This window comes from Gambusia affinis, linkage group LG09, assembly GCF_019740435.1.
Source record: "Gambusia affinis linkage group LG09, SWU_Gaff_1.0, whole genome shotgun sequence".
NCBI classification, from domain to species: Eukaryota; Metazoa; Chordata; class Actinopteri; order Cyprinodontiformes; family Poeciliidae; genus Gambusia; species Gambusia affinis.
Window position 1 is genome coordinate 5,847,312 of NC_057876.1, and position 23,643 is coordinate 5,870,954.

Sequence of the window (23,643 nt, forward strand, 5' to 3'; positions counted from 1 at the left end):
TTACATTTCCAAGGAAGAGTCAGTAATCTGATTAAAGTTACTTTTTCAAAGTAACTATGCCATCACTGGCTTTAATCTAATAATAATAAGAAAAAACAAAAACAACAACAACAGCAGGCCCTCGTGGCTGCAGGCATGTGAGCTCCTGATGAGGGAACATGAGTGGAAGATTACAGCAGGCAGGTCAGACCTGTTCACCAGCAACACCAGCAGCTGACACAGACAGCACTGCTGGTGATGGACGGTCACAACCAGGTCAGTGGGCCAGAGTTTACACTCCTCAGATTAATAACAAAGGCAGAACACAATCATCTGCAAGCCGTGAAAAGAAAAACAACACAATTGTGGTGTTTCCATTAACTGCGAAACAGAATTAAAATCACACGTGAATAAGTTTGCCCATTAAAATCATGCCACGCGTCCTGGTGTCGTCTTCTTTGTCGTTTTCATCAGCAGTAACATCCAGTTGTTGATCATGTGACTCGTGTGACAAGTGTTCCCATTGCGGTTTAGTGAAATACACAAATTTACATACAGCCGACAAATCACGTCATGCAATTTATTTATTTTTTTGGCGAAAAACAGAGGTTTTTTTTTTTTTTTTTTTATTGTCATGTTTCCATGATTCATTTTCTGAATTCCAGTTTGCGCAATTACATGGTCAATGGAAACAGAGCGAGTGATTTCATTTAAATCAGTGCTATAAACACACCTGTCTTCAGTTGTCTTTCATTAGTAGCCTATTAACTGGAACATCTATCAATATATTTAATGAGCATAATGATTTTGATGAAGGCATTTAACAAAATGTAATGTTTATTGCTTCTTTCGCCATTGGTGACTGTATGATGTTTTAATGATGTAAAGCATTTTGAGCTGCATTCTTGTTGCTAAAATGTCCGACAGACATAAACTTGATTTGACCAGAACCAAACCAAACATGCAGATACTGATTTTTACACCATCTATGCATTAAAAACACAGCAACGTATTTTTGTTGTTGCTGTTTCAAAATGAAAAAAGGAAGAAAGAAATTGATTTTGTTTGTATTTTTGGATTAGTAGATATTGAATCAACAAAAAATAAATCTCACAACATTAGTTTTCTAGTTTAGTTTTCAGCTTATCAAACAGTATGACTGTGTTGCCAGGGCATCCATGCACTAAACTGACCTGTCCACAGACCGGATGTGTCAACACTGAAAACATCACATCATCATGAGGTAACAATTTAACAAGGAGTGCTGCAAGGATGTTACTCGGCTCTATTTCGTTTTATGTTCCTTCTCTAACTCTTAGCTGCTAAAACTGTGGATGATTTTAATATCCAGGAAATACTCCCGGATTTTGCTGAGTACTGGTGGCGTGACCACACTCTGTAATTCCCCTACACTTCCTCAGAAAGACACTTCCTCCTTGGTGCTCTCTCTCTCTCTCTCTCTCTCTCTCTCTCTCTCTCTCTCTCTCTCTGTCAGACTGCAGCAGCTCTGGATGTGATTGGCCGCCGGCCGCGGTGTCACAGCCGCGACATTTCTCAGGAGGGTGACTCAGGTGAACGGGAATAACCTGAGAAAGACGTCCTCCCCCTTTAAGTCACGCCAGCACAGCGGACTTTGGACCTTAAAGGAAGGACCCTGTTTCCATCTGTTTGAAATATGTTGAACTAGTTTCACATATTTCTATTTCAGACAAGAGCAAACTTGTCCTCAGATGTCAGTTTCACCCTGAAAAACACACGATGTTCCCAAGAGGCCAGTTTTCAGTGCTACAGAGGGAGTATTAAGATAAATAAAAAGCTAAAAAGTGGAACGTTTTCTGTTTAAAAACCCGACTTGGAGTCTGCAGACGACTCCTCGCTCACCTGGTCATCCTACGTGACTCTGGTGATGACTTCATGTATCTGGAAAAGTAGGAAGTTTAAAAAAAAACCAACAGTTCTTGTTTACGCTGCTGCTGGGTTTTCACCAGGTGTGTGAGTGACGGTCTACGCCGTCGTGAGTCAGACTGAGTCTTAGTCACCTGGTTGTGAGTAACTGCAGGGTTCGCTTCACCTGTAGTCTAGACACAAACACGAGATAACACTCGAAGCTTCAACGCTTTAAATCACCTGGATTCACACGAAGCAGCTGGGCTTACCCAGGATAAACATTCACAAATCACTCAAGATTTCTGGAGTTAAAAAACTGACAGTTTAAAGGTACAACGTGTTGTTCACAAGCATTTATAGCACTTATTTTACTCTACGTTTCATCGCCCTGTTAAGCTGAGAACAGAACTCTGATTTCATTCGATTCAGTTCAACCAGTTACCTTTTTTAATTCCCATATTCACAAAGCATATTCATATTCATATTCATAAAAGGGAAGCCTGGTAGTGCAACCTAACACTTTACATTTTGATGAAAATATCATCATGGGGAAACATGCAGTGGAGATGATTCTTCTTCTTTTTTTTTAGTTAATGAAAAGTGGATGCGGTACAACGTGTCCTGGCAAGAAAAAGTGGGGCGACGGTTCAGTTTCCAGCAGGACAAACACCCTGAACATTCAGCAAGTGCTACAATAAAATGATCAAAGCATATTCCTGTGATAGAATGACCTAGTCAAAGTTCAGACATAAAAAACAGCGGTGGCAAGACTTTAAAGCTGCCTGCCGTTTGCAGACACTCTCCATACAGTACAATGGGTATCGTATCGTTTATCGTGATAGATTTGTTATTGTGATATGAAATTTGATTTATTGTTGTCACAATGAATTCCACATAAAGAAAAAAATGCTCAGCGTTCCTTGGATTGTTATTATTTACTTCTTCCTCCACTGTCTGTCCAATGAGAGCGTCAATAAATACCAATAACTTTGAGAATATCTAGTGTGTGAAGTTTAGTGATAGAAATCAGACTTAATTATGAGCTTGGTTTCCTAAAGAATCGTGTTTCACATGGGAATGTTTTTCAAGAGCAGTTTTTATGTTTGACGGTTTTTAATTTCTTCAGCACTCCAACTTTCTAAACTACAGCTCCCATAAAAATAATAGTTTGGTTCAGATGCATCTGATTTCTAACATAATGAACACTTCCGTAGTGAATTACAGAAGCTACCTCACTCATTGTAATTGTAGTAAGTGGTCAACAGCAGGAGGGGAAGTTTGATGCTGAATCACCGTGGTGATCAGCTTCTCGTTCGACACTTAACACGCTAACACAGTGGTGAATTTCACTCCAATCTTCAATATCTGTGAGTCACATCTAGTATATTTCCATCAGGGCTACTGTGAGTGCCGAAAGGTTTCACATTTGGGAAAAATACAGCTGCATTCATCGAGCATAAAAAATGAACAAGAAATATTAAATGAATGACACAGGAGAGTTCGAGCTTAGTTTTATTGACTCAAAATGTAGAACTGTTATATAGCGCTGCTAAAACGTAAATTACACACTTTAGTAGGAGGATATATCCTCCTACTAAAGGAGGATATCAAGTCTGTTGATTTCCGCTGAGCTCATCTATCATAATCAGTCCATGATTGTGAGATTTTCCATCCAGTTGATAATAAACTTCATCTTAAATCTATATTTTAAGAACAGAATCTTAAATGTTTCTTTTTGAACACGTGTTTTTCAATATTGGTGTCACAAAAGAGCAAAACAGATGTGGTGGCAATACAATGAAACTCTTGAAATTCTAATATGGTTTTGTTTTTTTGTTTTTTTGCCATTCATTAAAAACTTTTGATTTAAAACCTACAGTAGGGGTTGACCTGTATAACTTTAGATTTAAAACAAAAATAATAATAATTAAGATTATTTTTCTATCCTATGTTTTACAATATAACTGTTTAAAATGCTAAAACAGTATTAAAAATGTGGTTTTCACCTTTGTCATCTTATCTGTATAAAATTTGCCAAATACCATGAAGAGTTGAATGAAAATCGATGTTGAAGTTTTCAGACAAATTTTCTTCAAAAAAAAAAAAAACTATTAGACTCTCTGTATAATTTCCTGAATTATATATTACTCGATAGGAAGTTCTGTATTACACAAATTATTTAAATATAGTTCAAATAACCTTGTGGCCCGTAAACGAAGTAAATTTTACGCTGTTGTAGCATTCAGGCTGACGTAATGCTCCGCAGCGGTTGCTTTTCCCTGGTTTTTCGATGTACGTGACGGCTCTCAGCTGCAATCCGCAGATAGGTTGCGTGAGCCTGTGATCAGGAAGGTTCTGGATTCAACCAGCTAAGCCCCGCCCCCTTGGGCTGATGCAAGAGGCCCCGCCCTCTCCTGTATAAAAGCCTCGCGCTCACCGCAGCGAGCCGCTTCACCCGTCTGACTACATGGAAGAAACACCGAGAACACAAGAGGAGACGCCGGAGCTCGATAGACTGCAGTCAGGATGGTCTATATCGCCGCTATGCCCTTTGGACACGGAGTGTCTGTCTTGACGGAGGAGGAAAGCGTGGTGGAGATGATAGGAAAGTACTTCTTCCACCACAACTCCCCGGGCCGTGGGTCGAGTTCGGCCCGGCGGGGAAGCGTTGAGAGCTGCGATGAGAGGGACGGCAGCTGGCCTTGTAAGTAGCTTTCATATACTTGATACTGGTTATGCTGTTAATCTGCAGCAATATGCAGATTAAGAGTTTTAATGCGTTTCTCTAAACTTTTGAATAAATAAAAACATACTTTAATAGCTAGTATATATATATATAATATGACTGACAAATTGATCTAGCCGAAAACTTGCAACTTTTCACTAAAGTCAGTGATGTTCTGACCTATAAAATGAGCGTTAAAAGGACTTGACTCAGATGATGCAATGAAGTGGTTCTAAACTTTGACGTCTAATCTCGTCACAGCCGCAGATTTGGATGCTGGTGTTGAGGACGAACAGCAGCTCCTCCATCAGGACCTGACCCGGCAGATGGAGTGCTGTCTGACGGAAGCCAAGCCGTCCGTCCTGCGCTGCCAGGTGCTGCTGCTGCCCCGCAACATGATCACCAGGGTCGGGAACCACATCCTGCACGCCTCCGCCGATGAGCCCTGCGGGCTCCGGGGCGCCTCCATCAAGCTGTACGTTGAGGGCAAAGACGGCCTCAAGTTTGTGGGGACCGTCGTTCCGGACCCGGATGTGACCCCGACCTTTGAACTGTCTGTGGTGTTCAAGGTGGACAAGGAGGATGGCTGGCACATCTTTGATTCTGGCAAAGTGCTGAAGCTGAGGCCGGAGTACCAGCTGATGAAGAGGAAGCTCTACTCCTCTGAAAGTCCCGTGATCCATGAGTTCAGCTAGTGGTGGACGGAGACTTGCAGAGTCATTTCAGTCCATAGTGAATGTAAAGCTGTGTACTCTGTGAGGTTTCTGTTTTGATTTACTCTAGTTCATTTTATATATTCAGATAGCTGAACCTTCTTGAGCAGGTCCTCAAAAGTTGTGTTTCTTTTTCACTAATTGTCAGTATTTTGCACTGCGAGTTGTCTGACTGCTTAAATTTTAACCCAGAACTGGGCTGGTCTCACTACTGAAGTGTACTGTTTTTGTATTTTATTTATAAGACTTAAACTGTGCAATAAAGTATTTATATAAAGTTTTATGTGGGCTTTTTTTTTTCTTTTGCTAAAGAAAAGGTAACTTCACTCTTTGGCCTTAAGCCATTAACTGGATTTCTAAAGGCTGAGGCAGAGGACTGGCCCCCTTAACCATCATTAGGAAACGATGGATAACACGTCTTGTAGGGTGATAACAGGTTGGCCACATCCTTAAATAATTGCAAGTATTAACTTATGGCAGGACAGTTCTCTATTTAAGACCCATGTGCCGACACAAAAATTCTGTTCTGTGACTCGACACTGAGGTTACCGTAACAAGCTAATGCTAGAGAACCGTGTCATGCGAGTCCCCAGAAATTTTAGCTTTGTTATACATTTGTCCATCTGTTGAGGGGTCTTAAAACTTATTTGAAACCTATATAAACTCTGGATAAGTGACAAGCTTGAAGATGGGCTAGTCAACTTTGGAAAAAAAAATGGCATGACCAAATTTTAGTTTAATACTTGGAGGGAAAGCTCCATCTAAAGCAAATGTATTTAAATGAATGCATCAACAGCTGTTGCATCCCTTCATAAATTAAATGACTGAACTCTAAAGCAATTCGGTGCAGACATTAATCTAAAGGATATAGACTATTGCCTCAAGGACTAGCACTGGTCATACTAGTTTGCAGGAAATGAGGTCATTGCTGTTTTAGTCCTAGGCTAGGCTTTGGTTCTGCTCACCTTAGCTGCAAAGTGGATACAGCAGAATAACCAAATCAGGGTTGGACCTGCTCCTCCCACAGAACAAGAACAGGCAACTATCATGTGATGGAAAACCTCAACCCTGTTTAAAATACTTTAACTGTTACACACCACTGCTATTCATAGAAACCAGTTCAGTATGCTAGCTCAGTCACAACTCTAAAACGAAACGTAAAATAAAAAAAAACAAGCAAACCACTTTGGCCCGTTTTACATTTAAATCAGATCTTTTATTTAACAAATGTACACCAAAAAAACATACATACCCTCACTATATGATCCTTCTCAGGTACAAAACTCAACTTTGTACTCTACCACAACACCGGCATGTTCTTATGCCATTTACAGAGTGTTCACACTCACACACACACAGGCTACTTCCTAAGTGATGATCAGGGATGAGTAGTCTCAGCAATAATGAACTTTGCTCACCTTGTTTCATAAAATGAGCATATACTTGTTTTAGCAAAATCCTCAGAGCTCATCAGGTTTAAATTTGCTTGGTATCAGCAGGAGGAAGGAGGATCCTTTAGAGACTTTGTGTTTTCATAGCCGACTTCTAAAGATGAAACCAAATCCTGTTGGCAAGGACTAACTGCAGATCCAAACTTAACAGTTTAATGTAATACAGTTAATGAGTTTTAACCTGAAGTGTAACTTTATGACTGAAGTGTTCTCTTGACCTAAGTCATGCTCTGGAAAAAGATCTGCAGATGTTTAAAGGTATATGCATCTTCGGTACCCTAAAACATGCTAATGTATGCCGTGGCCTAAAGATCGGAAACATTAATAAAGAGGAAAAGAAGAAATGCCCAGTGAATTATCCTTCAACATGGCCCAAACTGATTAATTGGTCCTGTGTGGCATTGGTCCAACATGCAGAGCTAATAAAACGGGTATTAAATCCTAAGAACGTCACGTTCAACGTTGCTGCCATCCAGTGTCTTTACATCCACCTTTCAGAGGACACAGTCACAGTCAGGTGCAGGACAGACTCAGACAGACTGTACTAACATAAAATGTTGAGTAGGATCCAATCTAGCAGGCAGGACTAAACCTGCCGTTGATTGCTGATCCCAAACAAGCAGCTGCTGGTGAAAATGTTCTCGTTAGAAAGTTTTCATTCAGTTTCATCAAACGGAAATGACTACTCGGGACCCTGGCCAGATACGCGACGCTACGCACTGGGCTGCAATTTGGAGGAGCTGAACACTAGCCCCATCAGACACAACCAGGCCACAGAGACGTCAGCCACATCCAGAAAAGCATCCCGGAAGCTACTTCTTCATTTTGAGGTCAGCTTCCATGGCGCTACGGCGACCCCTGGTGCCTCCATCCTGCAGTGGGAGAGACAGAAAGGAAATCATTGCGTCAAGGCGCGAAGGTCAAAAGATCGGAGACCTCGTTACGTGATCGAGATCCGCACAAAAACACGACATGGTCCAACCTCGGAGGGCTTCCTCCCCACACGACGGACAAAACGGAAGAAAAATAAGGATGGCTGAAAAAGGGAAAATAAAAAAAAATAGAAGAAAAGAAATTAGAGCATGCAGAGAAAGAGAGACACTGAGAAACGCATGTGGAAAAAAAAAGAAAAAACAGGAAAGCGGCGTGGGCTGGGAGCTTGTATGATGAGAGGGTACAGGGGAGTTTGTGTGTGTGATGTGATTAAACTATGTGGAAACAGAAGCTAGACTTCTGTTCATGTCTGGAGATGATGGCTGGTTTATGAGCCTCAGTGTTTGGAGCAGCAACAGCCTGACACATTGCGTGACTGTTTCCCCATCAACCAAAACAAAAGGCAAAGTCATGCTGAACAAAACCAAAAAACTGCAAAACCTTACAGCTACGTGTTGGTCCGGTCACATTAAATCCCAATAAAACGTTTTTTGGTTTTAATCAAAAGCGGAGAAAATGTGAAACGTTTCAGGCACCGTATTTAGGATAAAAGTTATCGATTAACGAGTTAATGTAACGAATAATTGATACGCGTCCATTTTCTCTTGCACCAAGTGTTGACCGTCTTTCCATAACATAAAGGGCTAATTTGTCATATTATGCTGAATATGTAACAAATACACTTAGTCTCAGCCGAAGTTATTACTGATCTCAAATAAAATTTGTGGTTTTCTCTCTCATTAAAGTTGGGCATATTTCTAAAATATAACCAAACAGAACCACTTAGTTTGCTCAATAGAAACATAAAAGATGGAAACATGCGAAACGTTTAATTCCCTATGAATAGAGAGATATTCACACAGAAGTACTGTGTGTGCTTGCTTTTGAATTTATGTTAAAACTTCGCTCGATTAATTTAATTAACTCACAACAACACTCAAAAATAAATTATGTTGATTGAAATTATGGTGTTTTTTTAAAAATCCTCCAACTTGTTATATTTTTCCTGCGTTATACCCTCCGCCTTCGTAACACACGTCAGTAATTTTTTAAGAAAATGCTGCTTCACCATGTAGCACGGCCAAATGAGCGCTTAAAGAGCACAAACAGTGTTTATATTTCTCAACAGAACCGCATGAAGTCCATTTTTATCTCCCACACTGGACTCTGTTTGGACCGTTTCTCTTAATTGTTCTGTTATGACGACTCCGCCATCTTCAGCACTGGCTCTGCTTAAGAATGACCAGCCGCGCCCTCTGCTGGTTGGCGGGCAAACTACAGCCCTAAGAGAAACTCTAGGCCATATGTGTCAAACTCAAGGCCCGCGGGCCACATCCGGTCCGCGAGATCATTTTATATTATTGTTACTAATGGCCCGGCGATATGAAACGCTGGTAACACAATAAACTACAGATCCCATAATGCAGTGCTTCAGCTGCCTTGCCAGACGCTTTCCGCACCAATAAAGTCTAGCGTCTGCAAGTTATTGAAGCCAGCCCTTTATGATGCCAAAGAGAAAAGTTGATTCTGAAAACAGAGCCTTTCAAAACCGATGGGAGGCTGTGTTTATGTTTACTGACATTGCCGGTAAACCCGTTTGTCTCATTTGTGGTGCTACTGTGGCAGTAGCCACAGTAGGAGACAGAACATCAGGATAACCCGAAAGACCTGAATGCAGAGCAGAAGATACGAAAAGTAGAAGAGTTAAAGAAGAATCTGACACTTCAGCAGACGCCTTTTTTACCCGTGCAAAATCACAAAGTGAAGCTGCTGTGAAAGCAAGTTTTATCGTGGCGGAGGAGATCGCCAGAGCGGCCCGGCCACTCGCCGAGGGTGAGCTGCATGATGGAGGTGTGTGACGGCGTATGTCCAGACAAAAAGCAGATGCTGGTAAATGTAAGCCTGAGCAGAAATACAGTCGCTGATGGAGTTTGTGAGATGGCCACTGATTCAAGAACACGGTTGAGTGAAAGAAGCAAAGACTTCATTGCACACTCTCTTGCTGTGGATGAAACTACAGACATGACTGACACCTCCACAGCTAGCCACCTTCATCCAGAGAGTGGACTCCCATTTGAAAGTTACAGAGGAAGTATTGGACATTAAATCGATGCACGGGACAACGACCGGAAAAGACATTTTTGAAAACGTATGTCAAAGTGTAACCGACATGAAACTGCCCCGGGACAAACTTCCTGGACTTACAACTGATGGAGCACCGGCTATGTGCGGTGAAAACAGTGGACTAGAGGGAAGAATGCGAGTAAAGATGCAGGAGGAGAGCTGTACTGGTGAGTTAACAGCATATCACTGCGTTATACACCAGGAAGGACGATGTGGCAAAGTCCTGAAGATGGACCATGTAATGACGCAAACTGGAAAATTTATCACCGGCAATTTCAGTCCTTCCTACGGGAGAGAGACTCAGAGTTTGCCGACATTCCTTATCACACAGAGGTACGTTGGGTAAGTCGGGGAAGAGTTCTCAATAGAGTTTTTGAGCTCAGCAATGAAATCTGTCAGTTCATCCCACAGACTCAACCGTTTTGTGGGATAAAAAGTGGAAATGCGAGTTGGTGTTTCTGGCTGACATAACAGCTCATCTCAACGCCTTAAACCTCCAGCTCCAGGCTGCATGATCACCGACATGTACGACGCAGTGAAGGCATTTCAAGGGAAGCTGCTTTTATGGGAGACACGAATGCACCAGTGCAACCTGCCCCATGTTTTATTGCCAAGTAATGCCGAACCAGGTCGGCACAACAGAGTTTCCTAATACGTTCGTTGCCAAAAAAAAAAAAAAAAAGATTACAAGCATCCAGCTCAGACAAAATGGCATAAGAGCAAAGAAAACTGAATGCTTTGATTCTGTTATTGCTGAAAAGCACAAATTTTGTTTATATTTCCAGGTTGTTTTTTTTAATTATTTTATTTTTTTTTATTCCAGGCGTCTTTTGCAGCATGTTCGTATTTCTGACTTGTATAATTTTGACAGGATAGATTTCTATGGAAAGCAAGATATTTTAAGTTATTTCAAGTTTAAAGTTTATGTATTCCTGAACATTCCTGTCTGTTTTATTCATATTTATTTAAAAAAAAACAGTTTTAGTGTCTTCAATAAATGTTTATTTTGGCCCGCGACCTAAAGTGTGTTTTGAATTTTGGCCCCCGGTGCAAATGAGTTGGACACCCCCGAACTAGGCGGACGAAATTTGTTTATCGACTGGAACTTATTTTAATCTAGCAAACCATTGATCGTCAATTAAGCGTAAATCGACTAACTGCTTGCATCCCTGCACTGTACGTGTAAAACTGGTTGATCTCTGCATCTGTTTAGTGTTTGGTGCCAGTGAAGAAGAAAAGTGTCACATGTGGACGGAGTGAGTGATGTTTGCGCTCAGACCTGGTTCTGGTGAGATCTGAGGGAAGAACCTGAATACTTACAAAGAGAGAGAGAAGGAAAGCAGGAGAGGCCATTGGGACACTGTCCTGTAGGAGGACAAACATTGGAGTGAAAAAGAGAAAGCAAAGACACACAGGCGTGAGAAAGCAAGTTTCATTGGAGGTCCAGTCAGACGAGACGCCGAGAGGGGGGGGGTGGGGGGGGGATTGGACCTCATCAGGTGGGAAGCACAGAAACACACATATCCACAAAACATCAGGATGACATGTCAACACTTTAGCAAGCTCAGATTTGACATTACAAGGCAAGCAGGTGAATACGGAAATTTCCACCACAACTCCCATCAAATTATACAGATTTTTTTCATTCAAAGATCCTCGCTGAGGAGGAGACGCCCCCCTCTCCCTCCCCCCAGACTCCCACGTCTAGCTCCAATAATGGAGCTGCGCGAAGGAAGTCCTGCTTTAAGTGATCCGCGGACACACGAGCATGCAGGCGGAGACAGAAACAGCTGCAGCCAAACATGCAGGACACGCATCAACTGGGATGTCGGCAACGATCGTTCAGCAACGAGGCAGCGGGCAACAAGCAGAGCGAACAAACTTATCACAGGTATGCAACAAAGGCATGTCCAACTTTGATGTGCATGTGGAAGCAAAAACAATGGATTCCTGCCAAACTTTTACTGACTTCTAGGTCTGAATGTGAGAAGAACAGAAAAAAAAGAAAAGAGGACCCAGTGGCGGTTTATGGTGACATGGCTTTCTGCCCAGGGCGGCACAACCCAATAAATAGAAACAACCACCAAAAAGGAGGGAGTTTGCTATTAGTTGTTCTTTCATGTGCAGCTCATGGTCTAAATTTAATGGTCATCTTTAGGAGGTTTGTCCACATGGAAAGAACCGCCCCTGGTTATACTACTAAAATACACATGGTGACGGAAGGAACAAAGATCTGTCATCAAAGTTAGACTATGTTCAATAAAAACAGCTTTACAATATTGTTGCACAAACATAAATCAACATAAAAATCTGTTTTCACCGATACTGAGCTTGCTGTCCCTCCCACCCCCCTATCGGTCAGGATTTCTCTCATATGTCCAGGCTGCATCACAAGGACTTACCCAGCAACTGATGACATTTATTTAAACTGAATCTGTCTCGCGAAAGAAAATAAAAACAAAACTGCTGTTGGTCCACAAAAGCAACGAGAAATAATTGGGCTTAATAGTTGTTAAATTTTCTACAGCTGATGAATTTTTCTTTCTATTATTAAAGTGGAAAAACATTATTAAAATGTTGCGTTTATTGGTCATATTACATTTTAAAAGACGCATAAACTGCCAGCCAAAGTAAAAGCACTTTAAATTACAAAACAAGTACAGGCAGTGAGATGTGCAGGGTTCCATCGTCTGTCCAGAATGACAGGCTTTTCCATCGGCGCCTGATGAAACATCTGATCTTTCAAATAGATCATTTGATGTGATCTTAATGCAACAGATGACTAAAATCTCATCCATACATGATATTTCTCAAAATGTGTCAATTAATTGTATTAATCTTGATTAATCTCGATTAGAAGATTTATGACATTATTATCAACTAATTCAGTAATCGATTAATCGTTAACTGGAATATACAGGTCCAAAAATGGCCATTTGATGAAAAAAAAAACCTAAAAAACTCCAACATATTCAGAGCAGTAATTAATGCAAAACTGTTCAAAAATTATATACATTTTGCATTTAAGATAAAAAGAAATCTTTGTCTAAATATTCTTTTTGCCAAAACTCCTTGGGTGGCGGTTTTAGCTTCACGTCATTCAGATTTACTAAAAGACTGGATTTCAGGCTAGACAATGTTTATTTTCTTATTGAAAAAAAGGAATTGAACTACTAACTCATTTGCATCCTTCATAGTATTTCTAATGTATAAGAACGTGGTTAAATAAAACAAAATTGTAAAATGTGCCATTTTTTTAATCCGATTAATTGTCAGAACAATCGATTAACCAATAAATAAATTAATCATTAGCTTTTTGATGCGTCCTCCGGTTTTACCCTCTTTGAGAGCAGAGTGATTATGTTTCTGGGGAGTTTTTCACCTACAAACACGGTTTATAACTTCAAATGCCTAGCAACGTGAGCTCCTTCTCCTCCTTCTCCTTCTCCTCAACCCACCTTCTCGGCCGGCTCCCCTGGTTTGCGGTTGCCCTCCCTGCCGCGGAGGCTCTTGGCGGAGATGGCGCTCTCCGAGGTTTGCATGATGAGCTGGGTGGCCAGGAACTGCTGGACGTGCTCCAGGACGTCGCGCTGCATCTCCAGCGCCATGTGGTACACGTCGTGGTCCGACGAGTTGTACATGATGGCGTTCTGGAACATCAGCATGATGTCTCGCTGGAACTCGGCAGTGGTGCGGATCACGCCGGACTCGATGTTCTTCTTTATGGCCGACAGGTCCATGGGTCTGCGTGGGATTTATTTAGATTAAAAAGAAAAAGAGAAAAGAAATGGGTATATTTGTTTATCGTATGTTCGCTGAAAAGCAGATCTTTAATGGGCATTGCGTTTTCTGACCTGTGCACTATGCTGTGGTAACCCGGGGCGATGTCGTCTGACACGGGCTGCAAGAAGACACTGGCGTACCTGCAACCGGCATCACATCTGCTTTAATACTAAACTAAAACTAAAATCAATTCCACCACTGACAATTAAGACAAAAACAAAGAAAACACTCGTGCTAAATGTGGCTAACAGGGAAGTGCTGGCAGTGTGTGACGTTATTTAGTCTCTATGCTTGACAACAAGTATCACCTGTGATTGGCTGCAGCTCTCCACACCAACATGATGGCTTTCTTCCAGATTTTCTGCGCCTGGACGGCCTCTTGGTCTTCACCACACGTGGAGCTGATGCACATGAGACAGAGAGAGACAGAGAGAAAAAGAGACTGTGTTAAGATTTAATTTCTGGAAACTGTGAATCCACCCCCACCAATCAACTCCTTGGATTTCCATAGTTCAGAATGATGTCAGCACAACCAGAGACAACCAACACAACAATTTAGTGCGACAAGCGTGTTTTACTCCAATTCATAAAATTAAAATGTTGAGCAACTTGTGAAGTTACACTTTGGTATAAGTTTGACAAATAATAATTGGTAGAAATACTTATCCAAAGATTTTATTTTTGAGCCATAGTCGCTTGTCCGATTAATAAGCGACTATTATATTATAGTACTATGTAATATTGCTGTTATATATATATAGCAATAATTGGAAATATGTAGTGGAACACCAGCTGCGTTACCATTGGTCATATACTTGTGCAATTTACTTGACATTTCAAACATAAATTTGCTTAATAGAAAAATGTTTTAGCACTAGGATTGTGACCGTATTGAAATTGGTTTATTTTGCAAAACTGCATTAGAAACAGAAGTCATGTGAGCAACAACAGGATGTTGCCATTTTCACAAACCATGAAGAAGACGACAGGAAGTATTTAGAAAATGTGTGGCGTGTTTTTTGTAATAAATTATTACATGACCAAATTATTCACCTGCGATTGTAACAGTTTAATATTTAATGGGAACACAGCTATGGCGAAATTGTGCTTTTTCAACATTAGCCAAATATCGAGAAGGTTTTGTGAACATTTGTAATGAAAATGAAGTTATAGAAAAGTGCAAAAAGTATTTAAACGAGCTTGTTGTGATTTAGATTTTATAAATTAGATTTTTAGTGCAACTTTGACCCTGCACCTACAGCTGGGAGGAGGAGGCTGGGCTGCTGGCCAGGGAATCCACGGTGTAGCGCTGGGACGGCGGGCCGTAGCCGTCTTCGCTCTCGCTGGCGGCCCTCTCCACCTCGGACAGGTACGGACCCTCGCCCTCCCCGCAGTCCTCCTTCAGCTCCATCCCGTCGTCCGGGTCGCCCTCGCTCCCTCCCTCCTCTTCCTTCACCTCCAGAGAAAAACAAACGGAGTCGGGTTTTCCATGTAAATAAGCGCCGTCAGTGGATGCTGACGTGTTGATGTGGGTTACTTTGCACTCTTTCCCAGACACGGAGCTGTCTTCTGAGTCTGCAGAGGGGAAAACAAGTTTTTTAAAAAACAGTTTAAGGACAAGCAAACATGAGCTTTGTGTCGGAGCATAAACATCCAGACGTGCTCCCCACCGAGGCAGGGAGGGTTGGGCTCCGGCTGGCTCCAATCCTCTCCTTCAGTCTTCACTGTAGCTTCGGCGGCCTCCTTCGCCCCGGCCACCGCCTCCTCTGCGACTTCACTTCCTGCCGCGCCGTCGTCGGAAGCCAGCGAAGAGTTGACGTCGCTTCCTGCCGCCTCGGTTCCCTCGCCGCTTCCCTTGAACTGTTCTTCCTTTTTGATGTCGGGCTGGCTCTGCGTCTCCGGGCCGCCGGAAGACGGAGCTGGTGCGGCAGAGGCGTCCTGGTTCTCCTGCGCCGAGGCGGCGTGCTGGACCGGAGGCTCCGACGGCTTCAGGTCCTGCGTCTCCCACGGCCCAGGGAGGGTGTGGCCTTCTGAGACGGCTTCCTCGCACAGAGACAGAGCTGCTTCCACGGCGGCGGCGTCTAAAGCCTCCACCGAGTCATCCACCTACGACAACGAACAGAGAAAAAGAAAAATTATTTCTTTTAAGGATTTTTTTTGGCTTCAGTGGCCTTTAATTTGATAGTGAATCTACAAGAAAGGAGGCTGTGAGCGAGGGGGAAGACATGCGGTTGACATTTTTGACTAAGGAAACTCAGAAATTTTCTAGAAAAAAAAAAAAAAAAAACAGAATTTTTTTTTTTTTTAATTGTTAATTTTCCACTTTTGGAGCTCAGAAATTTACATGCTTTTCCTAGAAAATTTCAGAGATTAATCTAAAAGTTTCTGTTTTTTTCTTCTCACAAATTTTCAACTTCTTACGACATTTCTATTTTTTCTTCCAAATTTCTGACATTTAGACCTTATAAGGTTACAAGATTTCTCTAGAATATTTCTAAGATTAATTTCAAATTTTTTTGTTTTTTCATTTTGCATCCCACACTGGATTGCGTCCAAAAAGTCCATTTCTCTTTTTCATCCCAATATGGCCGCCATCTTTGTTTTTCTTACAACTAGACCCGCTTTAGGATGACCAGCATTGCCCTCTGCTGCATGGAGGTCAAACTACAACCCTAAAAGATCTAATGGACTTCACTTGTTAATAGATTAGAACTAATTTCCATCTAATAAACCATTAATCGACAATGAATTGTAACTCGATTGTTTTTCATCCCTAAAACAAATAGTTTAGAAAAGGGACTCTATAATCATATCGTCTTCTTCCCTTATGAGAAAGTTTTGAGAACGTCTGACTTTCATAAAGTTTTTTTGTGGCATGACTTTATCTTTTACTTCCTTTTTATTTTTTCAAACCTAATAACTCAACCAGAGCTAATATGTTATACATTAGCGTATGGATTGTTTGTTTCTGTTTCTTGTTATTTTTTCAAACAGCCACAGCGTGTAAACATGAAATGATGACAGCCCTAAATCCCTCAAACCCATTCTGTTGAGATAAACGGCCATTGTAAGGCCGTCATATTTACATTCTGAGTCTTGAAAGCATTTATTTGTTGAGACACGCCCGTACCTTCTCTTCTATGATGGCGATGATGTCTCCCACGGTCTCCAGGTCCAGCTCGTCCCCCATGTACGACACAGCTACCAGATCCTCATCTGCTAGCCCCGTCTCCTCGCTGAGCTCTGCCTTCACCGCCGCGTCTGCATCGCCCTCTACAAACAGACATTAAAGTATCGACAAATGCAAATACGTTTACACTTTATTCAGAGTTCATTCTGATTACCCAACAGGTCAAGCTAAACCCACTCAAGCTGCTCCGTTTACTGTGAATTTTTTTTTTTTTTTCCGTTTTACTTTATTCACAATAACATGAGTACAGAGTTGCCATCTCAAGATATTCTTATCCAAAAACAGTAAGAATGCAAGAAGGGTTTGACAGATCATAGAAGACGGTCTGCCAACAATAATTATGCTATGAAATAAGCAAAGCAGGAAGTATTCACTTGATTTATGAAGTACCTTAAAGGATTAGTTCAAGAGTTTTGAAGTGAGGTTCTGTTAAATGGTAATAAATAATTAAATTACTGGACTTCAGTAGAAAATGTCTGCCTCTCCCAGCATTAAGCAACTACAGACTCTTAACTTCAGAGTGGTTTATGTCAACACTATTTTATAAACCTTTAAATTTAACTTTATTATTTATGCAAAAACTGATTCTTATTTACACAGGAAATGAAAGCTGGAGGCTGTGCGCCACCAATGATCTTCCTGTGTGAAACACGACCTGAGGACAAGCATGTGACTCATGTCTGATCAGAGCAAGCCAATAAAACGGTGTCTCACTTAAATCACTGGAATATTTTGTACTACGCAGCAAATTTGATAAATCAATTTGATCAGTTGAACAATTTTTGTTTTGTTTTTGAAAATAAAATTTTTGGAAAATATGAATTTTATTTTTCTCACTGATGCACTTCCTGGGTTTCCAGAGTGATCTTAGCCCACCAAAGAACGGCCATCTTGTTTTGACGAGCGTTTTTTACAGCTTCTATTTATTTTGTCGTTGAATTCAGATCAACTCCCAGAAGTAATTATTGAAACAAAAGCCAGTTTTTAAGGATATTTTCTGTCATTTGTAAAACAAAAAGATTTCAGAGAAAAGTGAGGAAATTTTTTCGTGCGAGTAAAATCGGAAAAAAAAGTTTTGTTCTAAAAAATGTTTTATTTTATTTTTAAACCATACTTGAAACATTTTACACACAAGCGTTTCAAGTAGGAAGATCACTGGTGATGCATAAAACTCTAACCTCCATCTCCAGTGTAAATAATTATCAGCTTATAATTAAAAAGAAAAACATCAACTGAATGCTAACATGACTGTGGTTTTAAGGGCTCATAAAACATGATATTTTTGGCATTGGAGTCGCTAAATAATCTTAGGTCTTCTTGGACTAGCCGTTAGCTTCATAATAGATGATTTCAGAATTGATTTTTTAACTATTTCTCTATTTATTATGCTTCTTAAAGTGGGACCAGAGTTTGAATTTTGTGCTATTTTGTACCATATGAGCTGGTATGACAACAGTTCCTTGAATCCTCACAGGGCTAAAAAATGCCTCTGCATCCACAAGCTTTCGTTTGAGTCTGCTTACCGGTGAAGACTTCATGACCGGGGGCTAAAGCAGCAGCTGCGGCTGCCGTCTGCACACCGTTGGTTAAACTCGTCGTCGTATCTCCTTCTGATACCTGAGGCCAAAAAATACATCAAATACACCAGGACAAAAATAGAAACAAATACAAATCCTTACATTTCAACAACTTTCCTTCCAAAGGTTGTTGAAATAATTTAACGCAGAATAATTCATACAAGTCAAAACTGTCAAACAACTACTTTCAAAATCCAAAATTTGCTAATTCAATTCCGATTAATCGCCAGTGTGTCTCTTGGTTGTTGTTATTTTGTTAGCACTCACAAGGCGTGGGCTGGCTGAGATGAGGTTTCCTTTCTTTAGCAGCTCCGATAACAGAGGCGACGGCGGCGGCGTGGCTTTCTGCGTCAGGAGTCTCTTCTGAGGCGAGTCCTCCGCCAGAGGAGCCAGGCCTCCGTCTTTTGGCCCCGACACCGGAGGCTCCGCTGCCGGCAGGAACACGCCCACCCCCTGAGCCTGACGGAGACGGGCAGAGGGAGTCACTCGTCTTGTTGAGTCTCTGGCAAATTTACACCTGATGTCTGGCTGAACGGTTTCCTACCGCTGAGTGGACAGCCGTGTCCTCCGAGGGGACGCCTTCGGTGTCCATGGGTGGCGTGGGGGCCACGGAGTCTGCCTGAGCGTCGTGGGTCGAGGGGCTGACCCCGAGGGGCGAGCGGACCGTCACGCTGGGGAGGCGCTTCGGCGTGTTCTTCATCGCCTGACGCGCTGTGTGACACACACATGGGGGGGAGTAGAAAGGAGCAACTTTACATCTCTACATGAGGAATTCAGAAAGCTGCTACATTAATAATCAGTCATGGATCATTAATAAATATTTTTCACACAGGCCAAAGGAGACAGGAAGCAATACATCCTGGTACATTTACAGCTGGACAGACGGAACCTAAAATTCGTTGGTGGCAAATTTTGGACACGATTAGTCGGATTAATCGTGATGAATTGATCATTGAAATAATCGGCAACTGAATTAGTAATCGATTAATCGTTAACAGAAGTTTACAAATTCAAAAAAAGTCCTTTTGCTGACAGAAAAACGCACTCAGAGCAGTAATTAATCCAAAACTCTACAAAAAAACATGAGCACAATTTGCTTTTAAGAGATAAAAAAAAAAAAAAAAGGTTTGTAACTATGATAAACCCAAAACTCCTTAAGCTTACTAAATTTAGCTCCACCTGGTTAAAATACTGCATGTAAAAAAAGATACAAATTTGTTTATTAAATGTTTTGTTTTTATTTAAGGTAAAATTATTAGTTTTCCTACAAAGGAAAATGTTCAGTATGACAAAGTCATGCAAACTCTTCTAAGGAGCAGAACCACATCCATCCAGACATTTCCACTGAGAAGTCGACTTCGCTGCACCCAAAAACCAGCTTTTAATTCATTCATTAAATTCGGCTAAATATTAGCAAGCGTTTCGAAAGAGATGGGACCGAAATCCTGCTTTTAAGAACCAACAAACAAATTAATTAATTAAATCATTGAAATTTTTTTTCTCTTCTCTTCTCTCGCCCCATTTCTTCTTTTGACTTGGCAATTTTGGCCTGTGTGACAAAAAGTCTGGACAGCCCCGTTTTAGTATTTATATAATTCCTCTGAGAACTCATTGTGTGACTTTAGGGCTGAATTTGCTGCGACGTAAACCGAGCTGCAGCCGCGGCCTGCAGCTTCCCGTCTTAAACCCAGTGGGAGCAGCAGGAAGGCCGATCGGTCGGCGTTCACAGTGAACGCTCTGGACCTACCTTGGTAGGCCATCTCTGTGGCTTTCCTCTTCTGCTCTGCCTCCTCCTCCTCCTGCTTCTTCTTTCTGGAGTCGGAAAAAAAAAAAACAAACGCAAAGTTTAAAATGTGAGGCGTGGCAAAGGAAATGAGGACGGCTGGCTTGCTGTAAAGACTGTGATAACATTAGCCTCGCTTCAGAGCTGAGGGTGACGACTTCTGCTGGAAAACGAACTAAAAATTCTAGAAAGGTTGATTTTAAGAGCAGAAGCGGAAGAGGCCAGTAAATAAGAGCTGACCCTGGGCAGCTCTCAGTAACAAGATATTATTCACATGTTTTAAGTGACATAATCTGGTAGTGGAACCAGAAGTTTTTCATCAATATTAAGGAATTATTAACTTAAAACAAACTCCTATATATTGCTGAAAAGTTACTTGCAAGTTAGCTTTGTCTTATTTCAAGTATTTAAGATATTTGCACTAGAAACCAGACCGAAGATACTTGGTGAGAGTTTGTGTTCTAGCAGTGAAATCCGATCCCTTTTAATTACCGTACAGAGGTTGTGCTCACTGTTGCGTTTCAGATATTTAAAGGAATTGTTATCACAACAATCACAAGGAAGCATGGCAACATCCTGGAGGGGCTAAAAAGGGGAGGAGCCTCACTGTGTGATTTCTGCCCACAGATCCTTGAGCTGGGAGTCCATGTGACCCGTCTGGATCAGTTCCACCTCCTTCTTCAGCTTCCTGTCAGGACAAGGACAACAAATACAGAGGAAGTCACTTTTGTTGCGCCATCATGAGTTTCTCTTACACTTAGTTTCATTCGCTGCAATAAAAGCAGTAACTTTGAATTAATGCACTAATCAGTACACTGTGTATCAGTATGTCCACCTACCTGTACTGCTCCTGCGTGTCTCGCTGTAGTCTCTTTAGCTCCTCGATCCTTTCAGTGGTCAACCTGCGGACGATGACGTCTTCGATGGTCTCCACCACCTCGCCCTTCTCCCCACGCTTACGCCTAGAACAAGACGAGGATGTTTAGAGCGCCTGTCGCTTTAAGACGGAAAAGTTAGGAGTCAGATTTGTCCAACGGTGACGACGCTGCGCCGAAGGACTCACTTTGGAGCTTCCGTGGCTTCCAGCAGCTCGGAATATTGTGAGGCACAGTGCTGAGAAGCAAAACAGGAAATTAGCCAAGTTAGCTAGAGAGAATACAATTCAACAGGAGTGACTTCTGTGGCTGGGAGGTGAAGAGAGAGGGAGAACGTAGTGGCTTATCGTCTCTCTCACCTTCTGAGAGAACCAGTCGGGAGGACGACCAGGCTCTGAGAAAGGCTTGATGGCTCTGCTCACAGACACCCTGGAAGACAAATAAGGTAAAAAATGTAAGATAATAACACTTTATTGACCTCCGAAGGGGGAGGGGGACTAAGAAATAAAGTAAATGCATAACATCTTAGAAATAAAAAAGAAATAATAATGACTGTATTGTGGCATATACAATGTATATATTTCACACCAAAATGTATACTTTTATTGTGAAGGGGAGAAAGGCTGCATTACGGGTATCGTTGGTGGATAACAGCTGGATGGATCGACTGCCTTGGGTTTTGTTGGGCCTGCGTTCGGCTCCAAAAGAGGACCTGCGGTTTTCTTTAGCTGAGTCCATCTGGAGAGCCTCTTTCAACTTCAACCCCTGTTCTTGTGGAAAGAAGCCGTGGTGGCCGACTTATTAAACTCCCTAGTCGTTACTGTTAGGTATTTCAATTGTTTTTCCTGTTGCTGCAGTTTAGTTTATCCTTTGTGTGTGTTTTCTTTTATGCACTTGTGATGTTGTTTCGAATGTTATGTGTTTGTGACCTTCTGTGTGTTCAGGGGGGCCTGTGTGGCGTATGTAATGTATATATTTCACACCCGAATGTATACTCTTATTGTGTAGGGGAGAAGGCGAGGTGAGAAGACACCAATGGTTGTCCTACATTCTATTTTTGGTTTTGAGTGGAAGACATTGAGAATAAAACAAGATTTTAATTATTTTGTCTTTTTCCACAATACACATTTTTTTTAGCAATGAAAACAAAGGCAGTAATATCAAATCAGATCATTTAAGTCCTTTTTGACTTTAATTACTGTAAAATAGCTTGGTGATATTTAGGAGTATTTATTTTCAAATTAATATAAGCAGGGAAAGCTTGGTTAGAGATAATATCTCTAATATCTCTAACCAAGATATTATCTTGGTTATCACCTGTTTTAATAGCCAGACAATTTAACTAAGCACGTCTTGATGGACCTTGTTTCTCTCTTACATCCCTGATCATATATGGTTGATAGGGAACAAATTTACTATAAATGACAAATACTTTCATCGATTTACCAGTTTTGGTCTCCGCTCCTCATCACAGATGACGCCAGGCAGAGTTTCTCCCTGATTGACCAAGGCTCCGTGGGTCCCACATTCAGAATCTTGTGTTCTGTAGCAAAAAGAAAAAAAAAAAGATTTTAAAAGATTACAAACACCTAATATGTTTGTTCATTTCTGACAAGTATTGGTTCCTACCAGCTTGCATATCCATCATGCTTTATTTGTAAATGGAGAACAAACTAAACCAGTCATAAAGCTTTAATATAGATTCTATCTGATAATAAGGAAACTTAGTAAGGGTATAAAACGGCTACTAATAGCAACGGAAGCTGCCAATTTAAATAGAAACGCGAAGATAACCGCAGCATGTTTGACGTAAACAAGCAGAACTAGCTTGCTACAGCTAGCCACAATACTCTAATTAGCTTGATATTGTCTGCAGGACGATTAAACTCCTCATTTAACTGAAACTTAAACTCGGCTTATCAACACATAGCTGGCAATATCTTGTATTACTTTACAACCAAGATAAAACGGCAGAGTAACGTCTGAATTCTAGCGTTAGTTTAGCAATGTTTGGGGGGGACACATTCATGGGGCACACACATATCTTCCCATATAGCGGCGATATTTGGGGCAGCGAGGCTGCTATGTCTTTACAAGCTGGGTGAAATAAGTCCCCTGGGTAATTTTGCCTTCACTGATCCCTAAAAGCCTCGAATAACATTAAAAACTATATTATAATATTACTTACTGCCAATGCCGCTCGCCATTGTTTTTGCGACGAGACTCCTGGCACAACATCCGCCGGACAGATTTGGGTGATGCACACAACACGCCGCCGTCCTCCCGAGACTTTCAGTGAGATAATACACGCACAAAACAAGCCCTGAAGCAAAAATTTGCATGGGGAGTGTCAAAAAACTGTTTATGCTGTTTCAAATCATGATTAACAGAAAAAGGGCTTTCAAACATCCATCTGCGTGTAATCTATATAATTTGTTTCTATTTTTTGTGAAAAAGTTCCTGAAATAAATAGTTTTTTCAGTGATATTCTGATTTATTGAATGTGTTTGTACAATAAATACTGGAAGGTGGTCAGTGATATTAACTAATAATCCAAAAGTCATATAGACAAGTAGAAGTAGTTTTTAATTTCTATTATATTAGTCAATATTAAAGCAACACT

The 23,643-nt window shown here is 41.2% G+C and overlaps 2 protein-coding genes across 4 annotated transcripts; one reads left to right on the forward strand and one right to left on the reverse strand.

The window, feature by feature from the left end:
- Nucleotides 1-4,314: 4,314 nt before the first annotated feature.
- Nucleotides 4,315-5,585, forward strand: si:ch211-39i2.2 (DNA damage-inducible transcript 4-like protein-like). The gene is made up of 2 exons (XM_044127448.1): nucleotides 4,315-4,570; nucleotides 4,853-5,585. The coding sequence occupies exons 1-2, from the start codon at nucleotides 4,393-4,395 to the stop codon at nucleotides 5,284-5,286; spliced, it is 612 nt and encodes a 203-aa protein (XP_043983383.1). The 5' UTR covers nucleotides 4,315-4,392; the 3' UTR covers nucleotides 5,287-5,585.
- Nucleotides 5,586-6,498: 913 nt separating this feature from the next.
- Nucleotides 6,499-23,302, reverse strand: brd8b (bromodomain containing 8b). Of its 3 annotated transcripts, none has more exons than XM_044127449.1 (19): nucleotides 23,209-23,302; nucleotides 22,467-22,563; nucleotides 21,380-21,449; nucleotides 21,209-21,258; nucleotides 20,985-21,107; nucleotides 20,753-20,833; nucleotides 20,110-20,174; nucleotides 18,907-19,073; nucleotides 18,630-18,821; nucleotides 18,309-18,402; nucleotides 16,726-16,868; nucleotides 15,266-15,701; nucleotides 15,133-15,170; nucleotides 14,855-15,051; nucleotides 13,904-13,996; nucleotides 13,667-13,735; nucleotides 13,271-13,556; nucleotides 11,133-11,177; nucleotides 6,499-7,627 (listed from the first exon to the last, which is right to left on the reverse strand). In XM_044127449.1, exons 1-19 carry the CDS (start codon nucleotides 23,225-23,227, stop codon nucleotides 7,568-7,570), a joined length of 2,325 nt encoding a protein of 774 aa, XP_043983384.1. In that variant the 5' UTR covers nucleotides 23,228-23,302; the 3' UTR covers nucleotides 6,499-7,567. The 3 variants fall into 3 exon arrangements, with proteins under 3 accessions (XP_043983384.1, XP_043983385.1, XP_043983386.1); XM_044127450.1 differs by lacking the exon at nucleotides 23,209-23,302 and adding an exon at nucleotides 22,650-22,997; XM_044127451.1 differs by lacking the exon at nucleotides 11,133-11,177.
- Between the last annotated feature and the right edge of the window lie 341 nt (nucleotides 23,303-23,643).